General features: G+C 45.2%; 1 protein-coding gene across 3 annotated transcripts in view; it reads left to right on the plus strand.

The window, feature by feature from the left end:
* The window catches only part of SNX14 (sorting nexin 14), a 154164-nt gene that overhangs the window by 19680 nt on the left and 113161 nt on the right, over nt 1-21323 (plus strand). For all 3 annotated transcript variants that reach the window (XM_077487303.1, XM_077487302.1, XM_077487304.1), the window contains exon 2: nt 20270-20390. In XM_077487303.1, the coding sequence (XP_077343429.1) occupies nt 20270-20390 (121 nt within the window). The remainder of the gene's footprint in view (nt 1-20269; nt 20391-21323) is intronic.

Below are 21323 nucleotides of genomic sequence, written 5' to 3' on the forward strand. Positions count from 1 at the left end.
TGAACCTGTCTGGGCCCGGGGCTTTTCCCAGCTTCATGGATGCAATCGCTTGTTGTAGTTCCGTCAGGGAGATGGGTGCTTCTAATTCTGTACAAATTTCGGGTGACAGAGAAGGTAGCTGAGACTGTCTAATATAGTCTTGCATGTCGGGTCTAGGTGCCGAAGTGAGTGGTAGGTTATATAAATGAGAATAGAATTCTCTGAACTCTCGTGTTATTTGTGCCGGGAGGGCCACCTTGTGCCCATCTTTCCTAATAACCTGGGGGATGTATGAGGAGAGTTTGTGTGCTTTTACTTGTCTCGCCAGAAGTTTCCCGCATTTATCTCCCGACTCGTAGCTAGCTTTACGGCAGAATTGTATCGCCGCCTTAGCCTTGTAGAATAGTAAATCGTTCACCTGTTTTCTTATCAGTAGTAATTCTGTTTCCAGGTCCTGGGAGGGAGCATGTTTGTGTCTGGCTTCTGTGTCTCCTAATGTCTTTAACAGTTGGGCCAATTGTGAATTCCATTCTCGTTTAATACGGGCCCCATGTCTGATAAGAATTCCCCTAATGACAGGTTTGTGGGCTTCCCATAGGATGCCCGGGTCACAGTCTGATTGTGCATTCGTGTGGAAGTAGAATTTTAGTTCATTCTGCACTTCCTCAAGAATTTCAGGGGTTTGCAGGAGATTTTTGTTCAGATGCCAAAATCGGTGTCTGACCGATGCGTCGTCCGAGAGGGCGTACGTAAAGAATATGGGGGCATGGTCGAACCATGAGATATGACCTATAGACGTGTCCCGCACAACGTGTAGTTGCGTATGGGGAATGAGAAAATAATCTATTCTAGTATATAGTTTGTGTGGGGGGGAGTAGAACGTGTAGTCACGATCGCCTGAGTGTTGTAGCCGACAGACATCGATCAGCTGCGCTTTGTGTAAAATTCTGGATATCCGTTTGAGGTGACTCGGGGGAATAGATGACCTCCCCGATGATGTGTCCGTGGACGGTAACAGGGGGTATTGAAATCTCCACCCGGGATCAGTTGGCAAATTGTGAAATCTTGCAATTTACTTAGTGTGTTATCTAAGAAAGTGGCCTGATTCTCGTTGGGGGAGTAGATCGTGGCCAGTGTCACTTGAGTCTTCCCCAGGAGTTCCCTAAGGAAGATATATCATACCTGCGGGCCTATGAGGGTGTCGCAGGTTTGCCACTGGGTGTTACATGATATCAGGATTGATACACCTTTGGATTTGGCCGTCGGGTTGGTTGAATGGTAAGTAATGGGATAGTACCTGTTCTGTAGGTAGTGAAGTTTGTCGGATCTGAAGTGCATCTCTTGCAGAAACGATATGTCAATTCGGGATTTTTTTAACTCATGGAGAAGCATGCGTCTTTTCTCGGGTACGTTTAGCCCCTTGACATTAAAGGACATCACCCTAGTAGTGTCTAGTGTCATTTTCCTGGGGGGGGGGGGGGGGGGGGTAGAGGAGATGGGGTTAGGCAGGAACTTATGGGATTGGCAGGTGTAGAGAGGGTCAGAAAGAAAGTAAGGGAATACAGAGGAGAGATATAGAGAAATTAGTATACCATGGGCAGAGGGTCCACGATCCGCGTAAACTTGTGGTTTTAGCAAGTAGCCCACCTGGAAGGAGAATCACCCTCCCGGCGGTCTTGCTATCCTATGTGGGGGGAGAGGGAGGACAAGGCTCCACAAAGGGGCTCCCAGTTCCCCCCACTACCCCGGCAATCTAAAATTCAATTTGTAACATCGTCATGTAAAACAGAACAAAGACAGCAGCACTCCAAAAAATGCAACATTGACAATTTGAATATATAAAAAAAAAGGGAAAAACCATAACAGTCTAAGCAGCTCAAACAGAATACAGCAACCTAGTCAACATACTCAGTCCACAACCGCTAGGCTCTAGACCAACTACTCCCCACAAGGAACATTACTCCTGTAAGCCCTCCCCCTGTATTCTAGGTAGTTGGACCAGCCATCTAGGTACGTGTGCTAGGGATAGTCAATGCCGTCGTAGCCATGGTCGGCACCAGGGTGTCCCCATCCTCATTGTGGGTGTATCAAATAATTGTTCCTTGAATCGTTACATGAGTCTAGGGCAGTGATGGCGAACCTTGGCACCCCAGATGTTTTGGAACTACATTTCCCATGATGCTCGATTACACTGCAGAGTGCATGAGCATCATGGGAAATGTAGTTCCAAAACATCTGGAGTGCCAAGGTTCGCCATCACTGGTCTAGGGGAACATAGTCATCCTAGTGCCTCAGCCAGACTCCCCACAGCATATGTCCCGTTGCCCGCCCCCTCTTTCACGGAACCCCATTTCCACAACCGCAGGCCTCCCCCGCCCCAGACATCAATCCCCAACCTGCGACCAACTCTGTGAGCAAGCTGTGTCCAGCGGCTGTCTTTTGGTGGGAGTAAGGTCAGGGTCCTGCAGGTAGTTTATTGGCTATATCAGAGCACAGTGTGCTGCATAGTTCGGGGGGGGGGGGGGGGGGGGAGAAGCGGTGTAATCAGAACGTCCATGGGGTTGAAGGAGGGCCCTGCTCCGGACAAAGGTGTGTCTACAATTCGGTCTCCTGGGCGGAATTACCCAGGTCCACCGCATATCTGCTTCTGATCCAAACAGGGGGGAGAGGGGACAGCTCGGGGGTAAATATCTGCATCAATAGGTAATCCATGTTCATACTAGTTGTCAGCACCTAGAATCATAACTGGAGAGGGCAGGGAAGTGGTGGGGGCAGCCAAGCATGCACACCCGACTGAACACAGTTTCGGTTTGCGGGGGGGGGGGTTGGAAAGAGTACTCACGACCACGGTGTGTCACATTTCTCTGGTCATCTCCAAAGATGATGCTCTCTGAAGGCGACGTCCTCTCTGTGGTCTGGGAGGGGGGTCTCTGCCTCCTTGAACTGGTGAATGTAGGCAGTTAGATGAGCGGGGAAGGAGAGTTAACCAATCTGGTACTGCAATTGGCTCCACCTGAAGAAATTCAAATGGGGCGGGTAGAGACGCCGGGGATCTGAGGTGAAAGGATCTCTGTTCTCGTCTAAAAGTTACTGAAAGTGGGTATCCGCATCTGTAAGTGACACCATGTTGCCGAGCGAGGTCCAATAAAGGTTTAAGCATAGCACGTCTATGCAGAGTGGCGCGGGAGAGGTCTGGCAGAATTTTTATGGGCACTCCATCAAATTCTAATTCTCCTGCCTTCCAAGCCTGCCTCATGATGTGTTTTTTCTGTGTGTAGTGGTGGAGTTTGCATAACACATCTCTGGATCTCGCAGGGTCTGTAGGTATGGGTCCCAGGGTTCTGTGTATACGGTCGATCGTCACTTGTGCGGGCAATTCCACCCCGTCAATACTGCGGAAAATAGCAAGTGCTGTGGGAGCTAGGTCTCTCGGGCCCGTGGCCTCTGGGATGCCCTGTTGTTCCTCCTGCTCCTGTCTTCCATCTCTTCCTGGTGCAGCTGTTGGTCCGCCATGGCCGCCATGTGTACCTCCTGCGACTTTTCCAACGCTGCGATTCGCTGTCCTAGTGAATCTGCGGTCGCTTCCCCACTGTTTAGTCTGGTCACCAATTCCTGTATCTCCTCTCTAACCTCCGCTATCTCCATTTTATGAGCTGCCTCCACTGTGCCAATGAGAGCAACAATGTCTGCCTTCGTGGGAAGCGCCCGGAGCAGGGTACAGAGCTCCGGATCTGTGCGGTACTGAAGGGATGAGGTCCGGGGAGGGCTGTCAGGGATAAGTGGAGAGTCCGGCGGTACGGCCAGCATTAGCTCTGGCATCGCCGTTTCGCATGTGATGGTATGTGTGCACGCAGGTGCCGAAGCCTCCGCCATACCTGCATGCGCGTCCGCCATCTTGGAGTCCAGAGGTCTCGTCTGGGAAAGCTGAAAAAGCCGCTTTATTTCGCTCGGCGGCGGGCCCGGAGGAGTGGGTTTTGTGTATTTGGTGTTCCGCTTTGCTGCCTTTTTCTTTGCGGAGTGCATGCTGCGCAGTGTCCCGCTGGTTTACCCGGGATAGTCGAAAGCAGGTCTGTTCACAGCCATGACCAGGCCACGCCCCCCTGAGGTTATTTCTTTTGTTAACTGTTCAAATGGAGATAGAAGAGACAAACTATTTTCAATTAACATCCACTAATGTGCACTCAGTGTTGCCGGCAGCTTGTAATATGCAATGTATGCAGCTAAAACACGCTTTTGTTTAAAAAGACTTTGCAGCATATAGTAGGTGCTGTTCCAACGAGTGGCTACATCTTGCTGCAGTCATTTCGGTGGCATTCCAAACTGCATCTGCAAAGCTTGTTATCTGGAATAAGCAAGCAGAGAATTCTTAAAGTGATCAACTATTTTTCTTCCTTTTGATACGATATCAGATATGGTGCGCTGACTCAGCAATCCTTCATTCACACCCAATTGCAGCATGTGTGCCATACACGGTATGCTTTTAAGTTCACTGTCCTCTGTTGCCTTTGCCATGTTCCTGTGCATTATCTCGGACAGTCAAATACACTTTAGACTTGTCAATGTGCCAAGTGTCAAGCATGGTTTTTAAAGCGTCAGTTATTGCTGCTGCAGTATGTGATCTAACAAACTCACGTGCGTTAAGTAGGATGTTTTGCAATTGAAATTTGTCATCTATCTACTGCGCTGTCAGGCTAAGCATGTTCGTTGGACTGACGTCTAAACTCCAAATGTCGGTAGTAAAACTGATTGCTATGTCGTTGGTAGTCATGAGCATGTTTTCTAGCACTGCAAAACAATTTTGTAGTAGCGTCTGCTTGGTAGTGAGTAACGCGGCTCAATATGTTACATGAGCCTACAGAATCCAATGTCCTCAACAACAGAGAATGGCTGGTCGTCTAATGCAATAAATTCCATAATTTTATCTGTAATGGCACGAGCTTTGGGACTGTCACTTGCAAATTTTTTAACCTTTTCAAAGACTGTGGCCACAGATGGTGTTGAGCCTGATTCACTTTTTGGAAGTGGCACTGTTTTCTTGTAATCTGAATACTGAACTGGATGATGTGTTTTCAGGTGGTGCATCAAACCTGTTGTTGAAAAATGCCTTGGCACTGTACCCCCTCTTGAAATTTCTGCTGAGCAAAGACTACAGATTGCAAATTTGGGGTCTTTATCAGAAATTTTAAAATATTTCCACACTGCAAACATGGTCCACCTTTGCTGGTAGTGCGAAATAATAGCATATAATGATATATAGGGGGAGTGAAATCTGAGGGGGGAAAAAAAGGACACAATAAATTTAAAAGCTAAACCCAAGAAGGCAGCTTTAAAAAATAAAAAACTATGTCATGCAAGGTAGTTATGTCTGCCCTGCAGTACATCTGACTTGTACCAAAAAGATAATTGCATCAAATTTGATTTGAAATAGAATGGATTGCTTGCAAATTGCAGTTGCATGCCATTTTATTTTTTTTAACTATTCTACAGTATTATAGGTTGACCGATATGGGCTTTACTCTGGCCGATGCCGATATTTAGAAATTGCGGCGGCCGATGGCCAATGATGATTTTTTTGGGCCGATATGTTAGGCCGATTGTTGTTTTTTTTTTCTTTGTTTTTTTTCCCTTCATCTCATAAAATCTAAGAGTTAGACCCCTTTCACACTGAGGCGTTTTTCAGGCGCTTTTGGGCTAAAAATAGCACCTGAAAAGTGCCTGCAAAACGGCTCCCCTGCAGTCTCAGAGCCGGTTCACACAGGGGCGACTCAGATCCGACTTCAGGTCGCCCCTAGTCGCCTCAGGTCGGACAACATGTAAAAATCAATGTAAGTGAATGAGAGCCGTCTTAATGCACACTACTGAAGTCGCTCCGACTTCAGAAAAGGTTCCTGTACTAGAGGATGCTGGGACTGTGACATCATAATGGGCGGGGACATCATCAGGGATGTCCCTATATAAGACGCCGCATCCCTGTCATTGTGACCGGAGGCAGCGATGTGGCAACATCTGAAGAGAAGAACAGAAGACGGCGACAGAAGACCAGGCCACCGCCTGTAAAAGAGCTAGAAGAAGGCGCGGTGGCCCAGAAAGAAGAACCGAAGAGGGGGACAAGACCCCCGAAGTTGGAAGAAGAGGGCGGCGGCGAAGAAGAAAGCCGGGCTCCTCCGCTAGTAAAAGAGCTAGCAGAAGATAGCGGAGGAGTCCGGCGAGAAGACCCCCGAAGACGGAAGACCCCCGGAGCTGTGCAATAAACTATTTTAACCCTTGTGTGTTGTGTTTTTTTTGTACATTTTTTTTCACAGGTGAATGGGTAGGGGTACATTGTACCCCATACTCATTCACATAGGGTGGGGGGCCGGGATCTGGGGGCCCCCTTATTAAAGGGGGCTCCCGGATTCCGATAAGCCCCCCGCCCGCAGACCCCGACAACCAACGGCCAGGGTTGTCGGGAAGAGGCCCTTGTCCTCATCAACATGGGGACAAGGGGGTGCCCTTCCCCAAGGCACCCCCTTTATGTTGAGGGCACGCGGCCTGGTATTGCTCAGGAGGGGGGGGGGGCGCTCGCTCGTCCCCACCCCCATTCCTGGTTGGCCGGGTAGCGTGCTCGGATAAGGGTCTGGTATGGATCTGGGGGGGGACCCCCACGCTGTTTTTTCGGCATAGGGGGTTCCCCTTAGAATCCATACCAGACCTAAGGGCCTAGTATGCTCTCGGAGGGGGAACCCATGCCATTTTTTTTATTTGACGTGGAGTTCCCCCTTCAGAGCTCATTATCTGATTGGCCACGGCAAAAGTCGCCTGGCCAGGGGCGACTTAAAGTCATGTTGTAAGTCGCCCCAGGTCGTGTCTAAGTCGTGTTCAAGTCATCTGCAAGTTGCCTCACAAAGTCGTCCTGGAAGTCGTGTCGCCCCTGTGTGAACCGGCTCTGTGTGAAAGCCCGAGTGCTTTCACACTGAGGCGATGCGCTGGCAGGATGTTAAAAAAAAAAGTCCTTCAAGCAGCATCTTTGGAGCAGTGTATACCGCTCCTCCACCACTCCTGCTCCTTGAAATAAATGGGCACCGCTGCCGAAGGGCCTGCTAAGCATTTCGGCAGCGGCGCTACACGGGCACATTTAACCCCTTCCTCGGCCACTAGCTGGGTTATAAGTGCCCCGCTAGCAGCCGAATAGCGTTGCTAAAATGACAGTAAAGTGCCCCTAAAACTAGCAGCGTTTTACCGTCAATGCCTGCCCGCTCCAGTGTGTGAGCAGCCTTAAAGCGGGAGTAAACCTGCTGATTTTATTATTTTTTTTTACACCTGTAAGGGAAAAGACATAATGAGCTAGTATGCACTGCATACTAGCTCATTATGAAATACCTTAGAACGAGGCTCCGAAATCTCACTTGGTCCACGCCGAGGGAGCTGACATCTTCCCTCGGCGTGTCTTCTGGGTATCGCAGCTCCGTAGCCGCGATGTCATCATGCACATGAGTTGTCTTCCCAGTAGGGTCTGGCGTCTGCCAGACTTTCAGCCGAGAATACCCGGTGCGCATGCGCCGCTGAAGTCAGAGGCTCATTGCGAGGGGAATATCTCCTAAACCGTACAGGTCTAGAAGATATTCTTTTTACCTACAAGTAAGCCTTATTATAGGCTTACCTGTAGATTAAAAATTTGACTATACAACCACTTTAAGTAATAAGTGATACAGAAAATTTCTTAAATTTAAACATTTATTAAACCAAACAAACCTCCAATCAGTTCACTTGTATGTATAATTTAGATAAAAAAAAACTATATCTTAAATATTAAATACACAAAAAGAGGTAATCAAAACTTTAGGATGAAAAAAATGGGGTAACTACCGTTTTTTTATTTTTATTTTTTTAAATTCATTAGTGTATTTTTTCCCAAAAAATTGCGCTTGAAAGACTGCTGCACAAATGCCATGTGACATAAAATATTGCAACAACCGATATTTTATTACCTAGGGTCTCTGCTAAAAAAAATATATATATATATAATATATATATATATAATGTTTGGGAGTTTTAAGTGATTTTCTAGCAGAAAATTTTTACTTGTAAGCAATAAGTGTCAGAAGAGATTTAGTCTTTAAATGGTTAAACTGAGAACTACACACAGAGTTCCATCCATTGATAAGAAGAAACATTGTATCTCTTTGGTTCTTTTCTCAGACTTGGCAGGCTGCCCAGATAGGAGACACAAGTAAGGCTTTATGCACAGGAGATGCTGTTAAATGTGTGTTCAGAGGCAGTTGGACACTTTTTTTCAACTGCCCCTGAACTCATTCAATGTTATCCTATGTGTCCATGTACACAGTCTCATTTTTTGCCGTTTTTATGCAGTTGCGTTTAACCTCGTTTTTCCAGAAGCAAAAAAATGGGTTCAGACGCAAAAATTTCCACGTTTCAGGCGCTAAACGCAGCACCTGCGTATAGCCGCGTTTGCGTTTATAAGCGTTTTTAAAGGAACCCAATTTCTTGGACCTGAAAACTCTGAAATATGATGGAAAACCATAGAAAACAATAACAAAAGTTTAAAAAAAATTTGTAATTATTTTATATAATTCATAGAGCGTATTTACTTTGTGATACAATCCCATAAAATCTCTAGTGTTTCCAGTAGCTTGGACAATGAGGAATGCTTCCATTTCTTTGCCCCAAACCCTCATCCAATTTCTAATCTAATCAGTGACTCCACCTAGTCTGGCCAAACCATAGCATTGTCTTTTTTTCACATAGAAAACCTGCATACCAATGTCTAGTCAGCCCCAACCCCCCACCATGTTTCCATGTTGAACACCCATCCTTCATGAAACTAAAACCTTTTTCCACAAGCCACCCCCTTTCCCCCAAGCTAGGCTTGTCCACACCTTGGATTGTGATTAGCAAGTTGATCATCTTGGAAGACACATCTCTGAAAATGACTTCCGATGTAACTCAAAACCAATTAATTGAAGTAATTCAGAATCACATGCAATTATGGGACAAATCCCATATGGCAGAAATAGTTAAAAAAAAAAAACATGATTTGAGAGCTTGGGGAGGGTCTACATGATGTTATCTTTATAAACGCAAACGCGGCTAAACGTGGCATGCAAACGTGGCAAAACTGGCGTTTCTAAATGCGCGTTTTAGCTTTTTTTGAGCAGAGTTTTCACCAGCGTCTCGTGTGCATGAAGCCTAACTTCTGGACTTCAGGCAACTTGCATTGACTTCTATTACAGAAGTCATTTACAAGTCGTGCTGAAGATTTAAATCTGCCTTTTTTATAAGCACAATCAGCCAATGCAGATTAATTAAAAAACGCCAAATATCGGCAATATGCCATTCCATTTCAAATTATATTTAATCAGTTCAATTATATATTTTTTTTTGCTACAAGTCAGATGTACTGCAGTGCAGACAGACAGACATTTAAATACTATTGCAGTGGCTTGTTGTTTAACCACTTCCCACCCGGCCAATGTATATATACGGCCGGGTGGGAGCCGCCTGCTCCTGATAGGACGTTCAGGAACGTCCTTCAGGAGTAGCGGGATCGCGCGCGCGCCCGCGCAGCGGCGCGATCCCGATGTGCTCGTGTCACCCGGACACGGCACATCTCAGATCAGCAGGAGGGCTCTGTGATTGGCCCTCCTGATCACATGACGGCTGTGTCCAATCACGGCCGTCATGTGATGTAAACAAACAGCCGGTTGCTAGGCAATCGGCTCTCCTCTCCTCACACGGAAGTCATCGCAGAGGAGAGGAGAGCGGATCGCTGCAGCCGGCTGATGATCAGTGAGTATGGGCTGCTTTTCACAGCTTTTTACTCACTGATCATCAGTGTAGTGTCAACACACAACACACCACACAGTACAAACACAGTCCCCACATATGTCCCCAAAACACACATGTCCCAAAACATACATGTCCCCAAATAATAAAAACACATGTCCCTAATAATAAAAACATGTCCCCCACATATGTCCCACTAAAATCACATGTCCCAATGATTATCTGCACACATATGTACGTGATCACCTGCACACATATGTACATGATCATTTGCGTACATATGTCCGTGATCACACAAACCAATTATTATACACTTAACGGAATTTTTTTTACCAAAAACATGTAGCAGAATACATTTTGGCTTAAATTTATGACAAAATTTGATTTTATTGGATTTCTTTTCAAATAGAAAAAAGAAAATATTGTTTTTTTCCCAAATTTCCGCTTTTTTTGCGCTTATATCGCAAAAAAAAAAAACAGAGTCGTGAATAAATACCACCAAAATAAAGCTCTATTTGTGCGAACAAAATGATAACAATTTCATTTGGGTACAGTGTAGCATGACCGCGCAATTGTCACTGAAAGGGCTAGAGCGATGAAAGCTGAAAATTGGGCTGGGAAGGAAGGGGGTGAAAGTGCCCTGTATTGAAGTGGTTAACAAAGGCCAAGTACTAAGTAATACATGTTGTTTGACTGCTATAGACAGATCATCAGTTCAGTTTCAGTACTATAGTAAAATGAATAATACTACTAGTTGGATTGTTTCTGTCAGTTTAAGTAAGGCAATGCTCACCAGCGAATAGTAGTAATGGTAGCCATCCAGAAGGGACAGTGCCCACTCTTGTACTTGAGTATGCTATATCCAGCCCTCTATGAAGCTGTCTCTCAGGTCCCGAGTCCCAGCGGAGTCTCTCGGGTCCCAGCAGCATCTCACAAGCATGAGGAGCGTCCGCGGGGAAGGTGCCAGCGTCTCAGCAGGGAACGTGCTTACGAGTGCGGCGTCTTAACCGCGAGGAACGTGCATGCCACTCACACAACAAGTGATGTAACCCACTGGTTCTCCCACTGCTACTGCGCATGCGTGATTTTCTGCGCCATTATCGGCAAGAGTTCTCTTTCGGCAAAATGCCGAAAAGGCCATTTTGGTCGATATGTTTTGGCGGCTGAAATTTTGGTGCATCCCTACTGTGAAATTAATAATTATGTTACGGAGCAAGGCAATGCTAAAAAGAAGCAGCGAGACAGATTGTGCCACAGATTTATTGCAAGGGTTACGGCTTGAGTCATAACTGCCTTGTTTGGCTGTTCTGAAGTTGCACTAAGACTCGGTTCACACTGAGGCAGCACGACTTGCAGCGCGACTGCCTCAGGCGACTGGGATCCGACTTTAGCGGTGGCTTGCAAACTGACTTCTGTATAGAAGTCAAATGCAATTCGCCCCAAAAGTCATACAGGAACCTTTTTCTAAGTCGGAGCGACTTGAGTCACTCCGATTAGAACGGTTCCATTGCACAGAATGGGACGCGACTTGTCAGGCGGCTAAGTCGCCTGACGAGAGTCGCCCCTGTGTGAACCGGCTCTAAGACATAGTGAAACCATCCCCTGACTACTTCCTAATTGTGCGTCTGTTAAGGCTGCATTCACATCTGAGCGTTTTCAGCTCATAAAACATTCGTAAAACACCTGAAAAACGCCCAATAAGCAAATTCCCATTAATTTCAATGGCACCTTTTCACATCTGAGCATTTTGTCACCTTAAGCAAAACGCCTGAAAAACACCCTAAGCTCAAAAAAAGAACATAAGCTTCTTTCGGGCAGATTACAGACGGTTTTCTGCCTTTTACATTGGTGACCTGAACAAAAAAATGGTAAAAAACACGGCAAAATCGCACAACTTTGAAACGCTCAGGTGTGAATGCAGCCTTAAAGCGGGAGTCCACCGGGATTCCGCGTTTTTTTTTTTTTTTTTTAAAAGCCAGCAGCTACAAATACTGCAGCTGCTGACTTTTAAATAGTGACACTTACCTGTCCAGCGCGCCCGCGATGTCGGCACCCGAAGCCGATCGCTCGCTCGGCTGCCGGGTCCCGCCGCCATCTTGGGTATGGGAATCAGGAAATGGAGCCTTTCGGCTTCATTTCCCGGTTCCCTACTGCGCATGCGCGAGCCGCGCGGCGCAATCCGGACGGTCCCCGCTGCCTCTGGGAGCTGTGTGTTTCCCAGCAGGCAGCGGGGCACTTGCTGAAGGGGGCGGGCGCTTGCGGAACGGGGCGTAACGTACGCCCCGTTCCGCAGAGAGCTAGCCCGGAAGTGGGTGCAGTTACCTGGATTATCCAGGTAACTGCACCCCCCTCCCCCCTGAAAGGTGCCGATTGTGGCGCCGGAGGGGGGGGGGATTCCGATGAGCGGAGGTCCATTTTAGGGTGGACCTCCGCTTTAAGTCTCGTACACACGATCTGATTTTCCGACAGGAAATGTGTGATGACAAACAAACAAACACGCATGCTCGGAAGCAAGGATGAGGCAGAAGCGGTCGGTGGCAAATTATAAAATTTCTCAATGCAGCGCACATTCTCTTCTTTATTTAATGGGATAATAATGAATCTGCTTTGCTGGTAATACTGATGGAGTTATTGAAAAGGAATTTTCAAAGGCTTTTTTTTCTAGTGATATCAAGAATATTATTATTATGCTTTTTAACACCATTATCCTGTAGTTTTTAAGATGAAAGATACAACTAAGTTGGTGTCCCTTGTTAATTTTACATTGTATTTTTTTTACATGTAACTGCCGACTCCCATACTGTCATTTGAAGTAAAACACATAGCCAAGTATTATTCTCCACAATATTTTTATTGTGCATTAAAAAAAGAAAACAAATAAAATTAGACATGCTATCTGCCAATAGAACTTAACCAAAAAGTACATTCTATGCATCCAAAAATATAACAAATCAAATCATTATTATTCAACCAAAAAATAAAATAACAGCTTCATGCATGTGTCCTGCTTCTTAATATGGGGGGTCAACAATGCCAAGAGTTGGTGAAAGCAGGGGTCCGTCATCTGGAGATAATTCCAAAAATCATCCAGATTATTCTCCTGGAGCTCCTGCAGCAAAGGCATATGACATATTTGGTCACGATTAATAAAGCAACCAATTTTTGGTCCAAGAACTCCTCCTTCTGTTCCTGGACTGGACTTTGGTCAAAGCAATAGCTCCAAGGCCAATAATAAACAACATGTTATCTCCTCCAATTCCGCCAACATGTCTGGTTGACGAACGGCCTTTCAGAAATAAATTGAAAAGCATGAAATGAAAAGCGTGAAATTGAAAGCACGAATCAACACTCACCAACCTTCTACTAAAACGAAATTAGCAGAAGGAGCCCAAAGGGTGTCACTAAAGAGCTGAGAAATGATGTAGTACGTCACTACGTTCATGTTTGTTGGCTGACAGTTCCTTCCCCTTGTATGCAAGACAAAATCCAGGCACGTGCCTTCGAACAAAAGTCTGAGGTTTTGTCTGCGGAAAATCTGATCGTGTGTACGAGGCTTTAGAGTGAAAATCTGTCTCATCTTCAGTAATAGATCCATCCAAGACCTTTCAAATCTGTTTCAGTTAGCTGCCCAGAAATACAGATGTAAGGGCTTTTGCAGAGACTTTGCTAAGTGCGAGGCAGTCTGCATTTGTGTTGCTAATTGCTTGATTAATGTACCCCAGGGGAATTTATGAGATGACATTCAGGGGCCCCTTTATAAAATAACTACCATTTGTCTACCAGCACTGGGCCTACTCTGATGCTGAAATGTCACTTCTTTTCTTTAATTTGCTTACATTACCACAGCAGATAGGGATCTGGCATAATCAATGGGAGTACGGCAGATTAGGTCATTGCTCATAATGATTTATGCTGCATTTACATAGTGACTAAGTACAAAAAAAGATTTCAACTGTGCCAAAGATGTGTATGTGACAACTAAACTGACCGAACCGCAGCTTTATCAATATTGATTTAAGTCCAGAAGGGTTGGATGAGAGCAACATACATGTAATTTTGTAAATAATTATATACCTTATTGTATAAATACATTGCAATTTTAGCACTTTATCTTTGCTTATTTGCATAATTTTGTATCCATATATAATATGGTGTCACTGTCTTGTACATTGTTGCATTTTCTTTATCATACATCACGGGACACAGAGCACCATAGTCATTACTATGTGGGTTATAGGCCACATTCAGGTGATGGACACTGGCGCACCCTATATAACCGCTCCTATACCGGGAGCACCTCAGTTTTTTCGCCAGTGTCTAAAGAGTTGGTCACGAGTGAAGATGTGCTCTGAAGCACTCCGCTGGAGGGATCTTTGCTTGATTTAAACAGCCTCCATAGACCGGATCCATCCAAAGTGCCACTGTGACCAAGGTGGATGGTACTCGGGCCTCGTATACGAAGCGCAAGGTTTTGCCTGTAATTCCTCTACTTGTAGGGCTGGACCCCGGGACCCAGGGCTTTTTGGTCATGCTTCTATTACCTAAAGCTTTTCCTGGCGGGATTTCTAATACAGATCCAAGGGAGTGGAACCCTGATAAAAAGATAAAAACCCTGATAAAAAGGGACCCGGTCCCTGAAGGTTTGCTAACGCAGCCCGCCGTGATGGGTGAAGTTTGGATCTGTGCTGCGGCGAGGATAAGGTTAGGGAAGAAGCCTAGGAACTGTAAAAAGTCCACCTATGGTTTTTTCTTCCATGAGTAAAATGTTGTCATGCCTTAAAGTCTCCAATAGGAGTAAATGCACATACCTTTAACATTGCCTCTCAGTCAGCTCTGTGTATGCCTAAGAGCAGGTATGTGGTCTCATTCATGCAGCTCGTCAGGGGATTCCTATCAGGAAAGAAGTAATGTATTCTTCCCCCTGAGGGAAGGCAAGTACATTGTGTACACCCCCCTAACCCCCCTCTCCTCTGGGTATGCGGTGGCTTCCCATATATTTTGTATGTGTATCGTGTTTTTTTGTGTCACAGCGGGGGATGATCCAGCCTCCCCCCCCCTACACTGGGTCTGCCGACTGTGACCATTTCAAAATTGAAAAAGAGGGGTGGGTTGATGTGCAGAGGGGGCGTGGCTTAAGCATGACGCCTTGTGCGCGAAGTAGCATCAAAGAGGCACACGGCTAGGGCACTGGGGACACAGAGTTTGCAGATACAAACAGCGCTTGCTTCGGCAGCACATACACAAAAAAAGTATCCAACAGTTCAAAGGTTGTAATTCCCGTTAAAATCCTTTTTCCTTGACAGGTGCCGTTAGTCAGCCTGCAGTCGCTGCAATAGGCATCTCTCAGTCCCTAAAGGACCAGTTTAGATCGGCCCTTAAGGGGGTTCCTGCACAACAAGCCTGGGATTTGGCCAAACTACCAAAAGCATTATGTTTGGCCATAGATGCCAAGAAAAATTTATTCACCAAGCGTCCCGATCTTGTGCTTGTGCTAGTACACATGCCTAGGATCCTGTGGTTAAAAAATTGGTCAGCCGAAGCACCAAGCAAAAGACTTCTGACTGTTTTTTCCTTTTCATGGGGATTGTCTATTTGGGGATGATTTGGACAAATACATCCAATTGATTTCTTGTGGGAAATGTACTCTTTTGCCAGTCAAAAGAAAGTATAAACGCCCTTCATTCAAGGGAACTCTTCCTCCTGTGCCTCTAGAGGAAAACCTCAGGGTCAGGCCCAAGCACAAAAGAAGTCCTGGGGCCGGAAACCTGCAAAGCAGAATTCTAAAGCCTCACTATGAAGGGGTGCCCCCCTCGTCAGAGTGGGGGGAAGACTTCTGCAATACTCAGAAGTCTGGCAAGAGGAAATTCAGGACACATGGGTCATATCCACGGTGTCTCTAGGATACAAACTAGAATTTCGGGAGTTTCCACCGTCTCATTTTCTGAGGTCAAACGTTCCCAAAGATCCAGGGAAAAGGCAATCTCTGTTTCGGGCACTAGACTGATTACTGGCTCAGGGGGTGATCATACAAATCCCCACTGAAGAGCAAGGTTTGCGGTTTTATTCAAACCTCTACAGTACCAAAACCGAATGGAGATGTCAAACCCATTCTAGATCTAAAAAAATCTAAATCCATTCCTGAAGATCCGCTCCTTTCGCATGCATTCGATCAGGTCAGTGGTTTCTATCCTACAAGGAGGAGAACCTCTGCCATCTATTAACATCAGGGGTGCATATCTGCATGTCCCTATGTTTCCCACTCACCAAGGGTTTCTGTGGTTCAAGGTAGAACAGCAACATTTTCAGTTTGTAGCTTTGCCCTTCGGGCTAGCTACAGCACCCCGGGTGTTTACAAATGTTCTGGCCTCACCTCTAGCCAGGTTAAGGGCACAGGGCATAACAGTCTTGGCGTACCTAGATGACCTATTGCTAATAGACCAGTCGGTGGCTCGATTGTAGCAAAGCGTGCGCATTACAACCAAATACCTGATCTGTGTTGAATTCTCAAACTAGAGAAGTCTTCCTTAAAACCGCTAAAAAGACTGGATTACTTTGGTGTGATCATAGACACAGCCCAGAAAAAGGTGTTCTTGCTTAGGCAAAAATCAACTCCATAAGAGAGCTGGTGCGGATGGTCAGGCCGAAAGGAGATCCCTCCATTCGCCTTTGCATGAGGTTGTTAGGAAAGATGGTGGCTTCATTTGAAGCAGTTTCCTATGCCAGTTCCATTTGAGACTGTTGCAAAACAGTATCCTGTCTGCTTGGAACAAATGATTCAAGCTTTAGACTTGCCAATGTGGCTGTCCCCAAAGGTGTTCCAGAGCCTCAGTTGGTGCTTGGTATCCCGGGAATCTGCAGAAGGAAAAAACCTTCATACCAATTACCTTGAAAGTGGTAATGACAGATGCCAACCTTTCAGGTTGGGGAGCAGTACTGAAAAAGACAACTGTCCGGGGACAGTGGTCCAGAGCCGAAAAAGCTTTGCCTGTCAACATCCTAGAGATTTGGGCAGAACATCTGGCTCTGAAGCCCTGAACATTCAGGTTACGGGATTTTCCTGTCAGGATCCAATCCAACAATGCCACAGCTGTGGCCTATATCATTCGCCAAGGGGGGCACTAAGGGTCACGCAGCTCAGAGAGTGGTGGACCATATTCTAGCTTGGGCAGAAAAGGCTGTTCCTTGCCTATTGGCAGTCTTCATTCCAGGAATAGAGAATTGACAGGCGGACTACGTGAGTCGCCAGCAGTTGTTCCCTAGGGAGCGGTCCCTTCAACCCAAAATTCTTTCTGGCTATATGCCAAAGATGAAAAAAGTATGATACCACACTAGAGACAAAATAAATAAATCACTAAACATATAGCTGCAGCTCAAATTTGTAAGATATCTAAAAACACCATAACTAAAACAAAAAATAGGTGCGCATAAAATTAAGCTAAAATAATATAATAATATGACAATAAATGACACCAAGAAATTACCATAATATAAAATCATAATCATAAATGAACATGTGATTAAATAAATATGTAATACGTGATAGAATAACAAGTCCTAAAATAAAAGAAATAATATATTATATCAAAGTCTGGTGAGGAAAGTGATGACTTAATCAAATTCTTCTGTGCAAACAGAAACACCAGTGCCTGTGAACCTCCGCCACACAAACTATGCGCTTACCAGAGGGTAAGCGATACTGAGCCTGTAGTATTAAATCTGTAGTGTCAAATCAACCTCTGGACATCCATTGGAAATGGCAGGAATCAGCTGTGGTTAAAATGAGGACAAGCCTAACAATCCAAACTCAAAGGGCAGACCAGTAATCAGCAATCACGATCCCAATGGAAAAGGAAACTCACCATAGTGTAAGTCCATAAAACACAAAAATATTGCACTTACATTTGTAGAAATATTAAAAACTCATAAAGAAATGCCGGCCGGCTTGCAGACATCCGTCCTAGACAGCAATGACGTCAGCACGCCACCCTCCAAGTATTATATTATTTTAGCTTAATTTTATGTGCAGCTATTTTTTATGTTTTGTATATGCCAAAGAAGTGGGATCCCGGACGTAGATCTTTTGGTGTCCACGTTCAACTTGTAGTTGGTCAACCTTATGTCAAGGACAAGGGATCCACTCACATGCGAGACAGATGCGTGGTGACCCCATGGGGTCAGTTTTCACGGAGTCAGGCTTTATTCCCTATTCAGTTCCTGCCACGGCTTCTTTACAGGATCAAGCTGGAAAGAAAGCCTGTAATTATTGTAGCCCCAGCATGACCCAGAAGGTTCTGATGTACAGAAATCTTAAAGATGTCTGTGGAGGATCCATAGTCCCTTCCACTACGGCCAGACCTACTCTCACAGGGACTCATATTCCATCCTACCTTGGCCAGCTTGCGTGCCTCCGTCATGCGCAGCCCTGCTCTATCCCCCTCACCCCCTCCCTGCCTGTCAGCTCCCGTGTCTCTGCCCCCCCTTCTCATGCTCCTGTTATTGAAAAATAAGATTAGATAACCAATTGTCACTGCCAGCCCCTCTATAATAATGAGGCATAACACACAGGGTAAAAGTTTTTCTAAAATGAAGCTTGTAAAAATACTGTTTTACAGCTATCTTCATTCCGGTCACATGACTCTCGGCCGGTCTCCTACTCCGATCCAGGGCTACTGAAGGAGGGGCTGAGCGGCCACGTGACCTCCCCGGCTGACGTCAGAGGGAGATCTTGGCCCCTCTTGCAGTAGCCATGGATCGGAGTAGGAGACTGGCTGGGAGTCATGTGACCAGCCTGAAGATAGCTGTAAAACTGTATTCACAAGCTTTGTTTTAGAAAAACATTTACTGTGTTATGCCTTCGTTATAATAGAGGGGCTGGCAGGGAAATACATTTTTGTTGTGACAATCACTTTAAATGTCCACTTTAAACTGCCACAGTTGCACAAGTATATACCTGTGTTTATTTGAGTTGACAAATGACAGCTGGATTCTGATAATGTACTGTGGTCAATTCTGGTTGCTTTATCTTTTTTGCAGCTCCATTATTTTCTCAGAATTCCGTGATGAAGCACATCAAAATAGTGCTGTAGTGAAAGTGCATAAATGTGAATCCAGCCTTAAAGGGGTTGTAAAGGTAAATGTTTTTTCACCTTAATGCATTCTATGCATTAAGGTGAAAAAACATCTGACAGTGCCTGCTCCCCCAGCCCCCCCGTTTTACTTACCTCACCCCTCGAAAGTCCCGCGCTCGTCCCCGACTTCCTCTTTACCACTCAGCCTGGCCGCTGATTGGCTGGAGTGGATGGATGGAAAGCAGCGCAGCCATTGGCTTGTGCTGCTGTCAATCACATCCACTGATGCGGAGCGCCGGGGGGCGGGGCCGTGTGATACAACGAGCGGCTATAGCCGTCGGCTGTATCACGGGAGCGCGCCCGCAGGTGCATCTCACCATCCGAGGGAGCTCGCATGAACGTGAGAAGTACCTGCGAGAAGAAGCAGAGACAGCCGCCGAGGGACCCCAGAAGAGCAGGTTCGGGGCCACTCTGTGCAAAACGAGCTGCACAGTGGCGGTAAGTATAACATGTTTGTTATTTAAAAAAAAAAACAATTTTTACTTTACAATCCCTTTAAGCCCCATAAACACTATCAGTTTTTCCTTCAGGTTTACCAAAACCATGTAGTGCAAGGGCCTGCTGACTGCATACAAATTGAAACTCCTAAGGTATGACCTCATATTATATGGTTTTAGTAAATCTGAAGTAAAAACTCAGCAGAAAAACTGATAGTGTGTATGGGGCTTCAGAGTTCTTTATTTTTGGTTGTTTTCTTTTATATGAAGTCATTTTCATGTTCTAACAAAACCTTGGCATTGTGTGCTTTCTAAGGCTTCATTCATACTTGTACAACGCGTGCAACTTTGATGGCACTTTGGATGGATGTGACTTGCCCCTCTGCAAAGTCGGACCCACTGTTGCATGTAAAACATTCAGGTAGGACTTTCGTGCAACTTTTGAGGGTTAACATTTAAGTCTGTGGCCCCCAAGTTGCATGAAAGTCTGACCACAGTAGTGCATGAGCTACTTTTAAGTTGCAGTGACTTTACATCACCCATATATGAATGGTTATCATTGGAAAACGCAGGGTACGAATTGTCATGTGACTTTGATGCGCGACTTGTCGCATGACAAGTCGCACAAGTGTGAATGGGGTGCAAATCATTAGATCAAATTAATGAGGAATTAAAACTCATATCCTTTACAGCGAAGGAAGCTGCCATTTTCGCCTGTTTGATCTGCTCTTGCCATGGTGTTGCACATGTGATCAGTTATGACGGCAGCCATTTGATTGCTTGACAGTTCAGTTGAGAGCACAAGCAATTGTGACAGCTACCATTCTCAGCATACCTTGAATATAACTTTTGGGAAACATTAGATCAATGGGTTTAGTTTTAAATCAACTTTTCTATGTTACATCTGTATACTTACATTATGTTTAATTTTTGTTTTTGCAGATATCTTCACATTCTTATGATCTTCTGGTCTTTCCTTGCTGGAGTTGTTACGTTATACTGTTCACTGGAACCAGATTCCCTCCTACCTAATATTCTTTTTAATATCAAATACAAACCAAAGGTATGTAATTTGGAGAATTTAGCTGCTTTGATTTTAAAAACAGTTTTGGTGCAAAAAAATAGATTGCTTATTAATTATGGGAAGTAGTATTTTTTTTGTTTTTGTATATTCTAAATAAACAGTATACAACTTAATATAATAGTCGCTTTACAGAAATAAGTAACTTGTCCTTATATTAAATAGTGTCACTATTTATATTGTAAGCTGTCGTGAGCAGGGCCCACCCAACCCTCGTGTATGGAACTGTATTGTAACTTTGCTATCTGACTTTTTTTTTGTGAAGGGTTGCACAAACCGTTTGCGTATATAAATCTTATATAATAATAACCTTTGGGGGCTTGGATCACAAGTTAGTCAATACAGTTAAAGGTGCCCTTTGATCAAACTTAAAGTATAAATAAAGGCAAAACTTTTTTTATTTTTGGATAGAGTGGAGAGGGATTGGAAAACCTGCCAGTTTCTATTACTGCTTGTGCCTATAATAAGGCTTACCTGTAGGTAAAAAGAATATCTCCTAAACCTGTACAGTTTAGGAGATATTCCCCTCGCAATGAGCCGCTGACTTCAGGGGTGACAACATCGCGGCTCCGGCCACTCACAGCGCCGGAGCCACGATACCTGGAAGACACGCCGAGGGAACATGTCCGCTCCCCCGGCATGGACTGAGTGAGATGCCAGCGCCTCTTTCTAAGGTATTTCATAATGAGCTAGTATGCCGTGCTGCTGACTGTACTCACTGTGAAGGCTTGAAAATAAATACTTGATGGTATGGAGTTGCCGGCTGCGTGTGTGTGTGTGGGAGAACACCTCAGCTTGGACAACCTGACGGCAAACTTCCAAAGTAAGACTTTGTTTCCCACTGCTCTCAGCCATACAATCTTTGATCAAATACAAACTCATTATGCTTTTTCCCTTACAGGTGTAAAAAAAAAA

The sequence above is a fragment of the Lithobates pipiens genome, unplaced genomic scaffold, assembly GCF_037356315.1.
Source record: "Lithobates pipiens isolate NorthernLeopardFrog02 unplaced genomic scaffold, aLitPip1_a1.2 Scaffold_18, whole genome shotgun sequence".
Classification (NCBI taxonomy): Eukaryota; Metazoa; Chordata; class Amphibia; order Anura; family Ranidae; genus Lithobates; species Lithobates pipiens.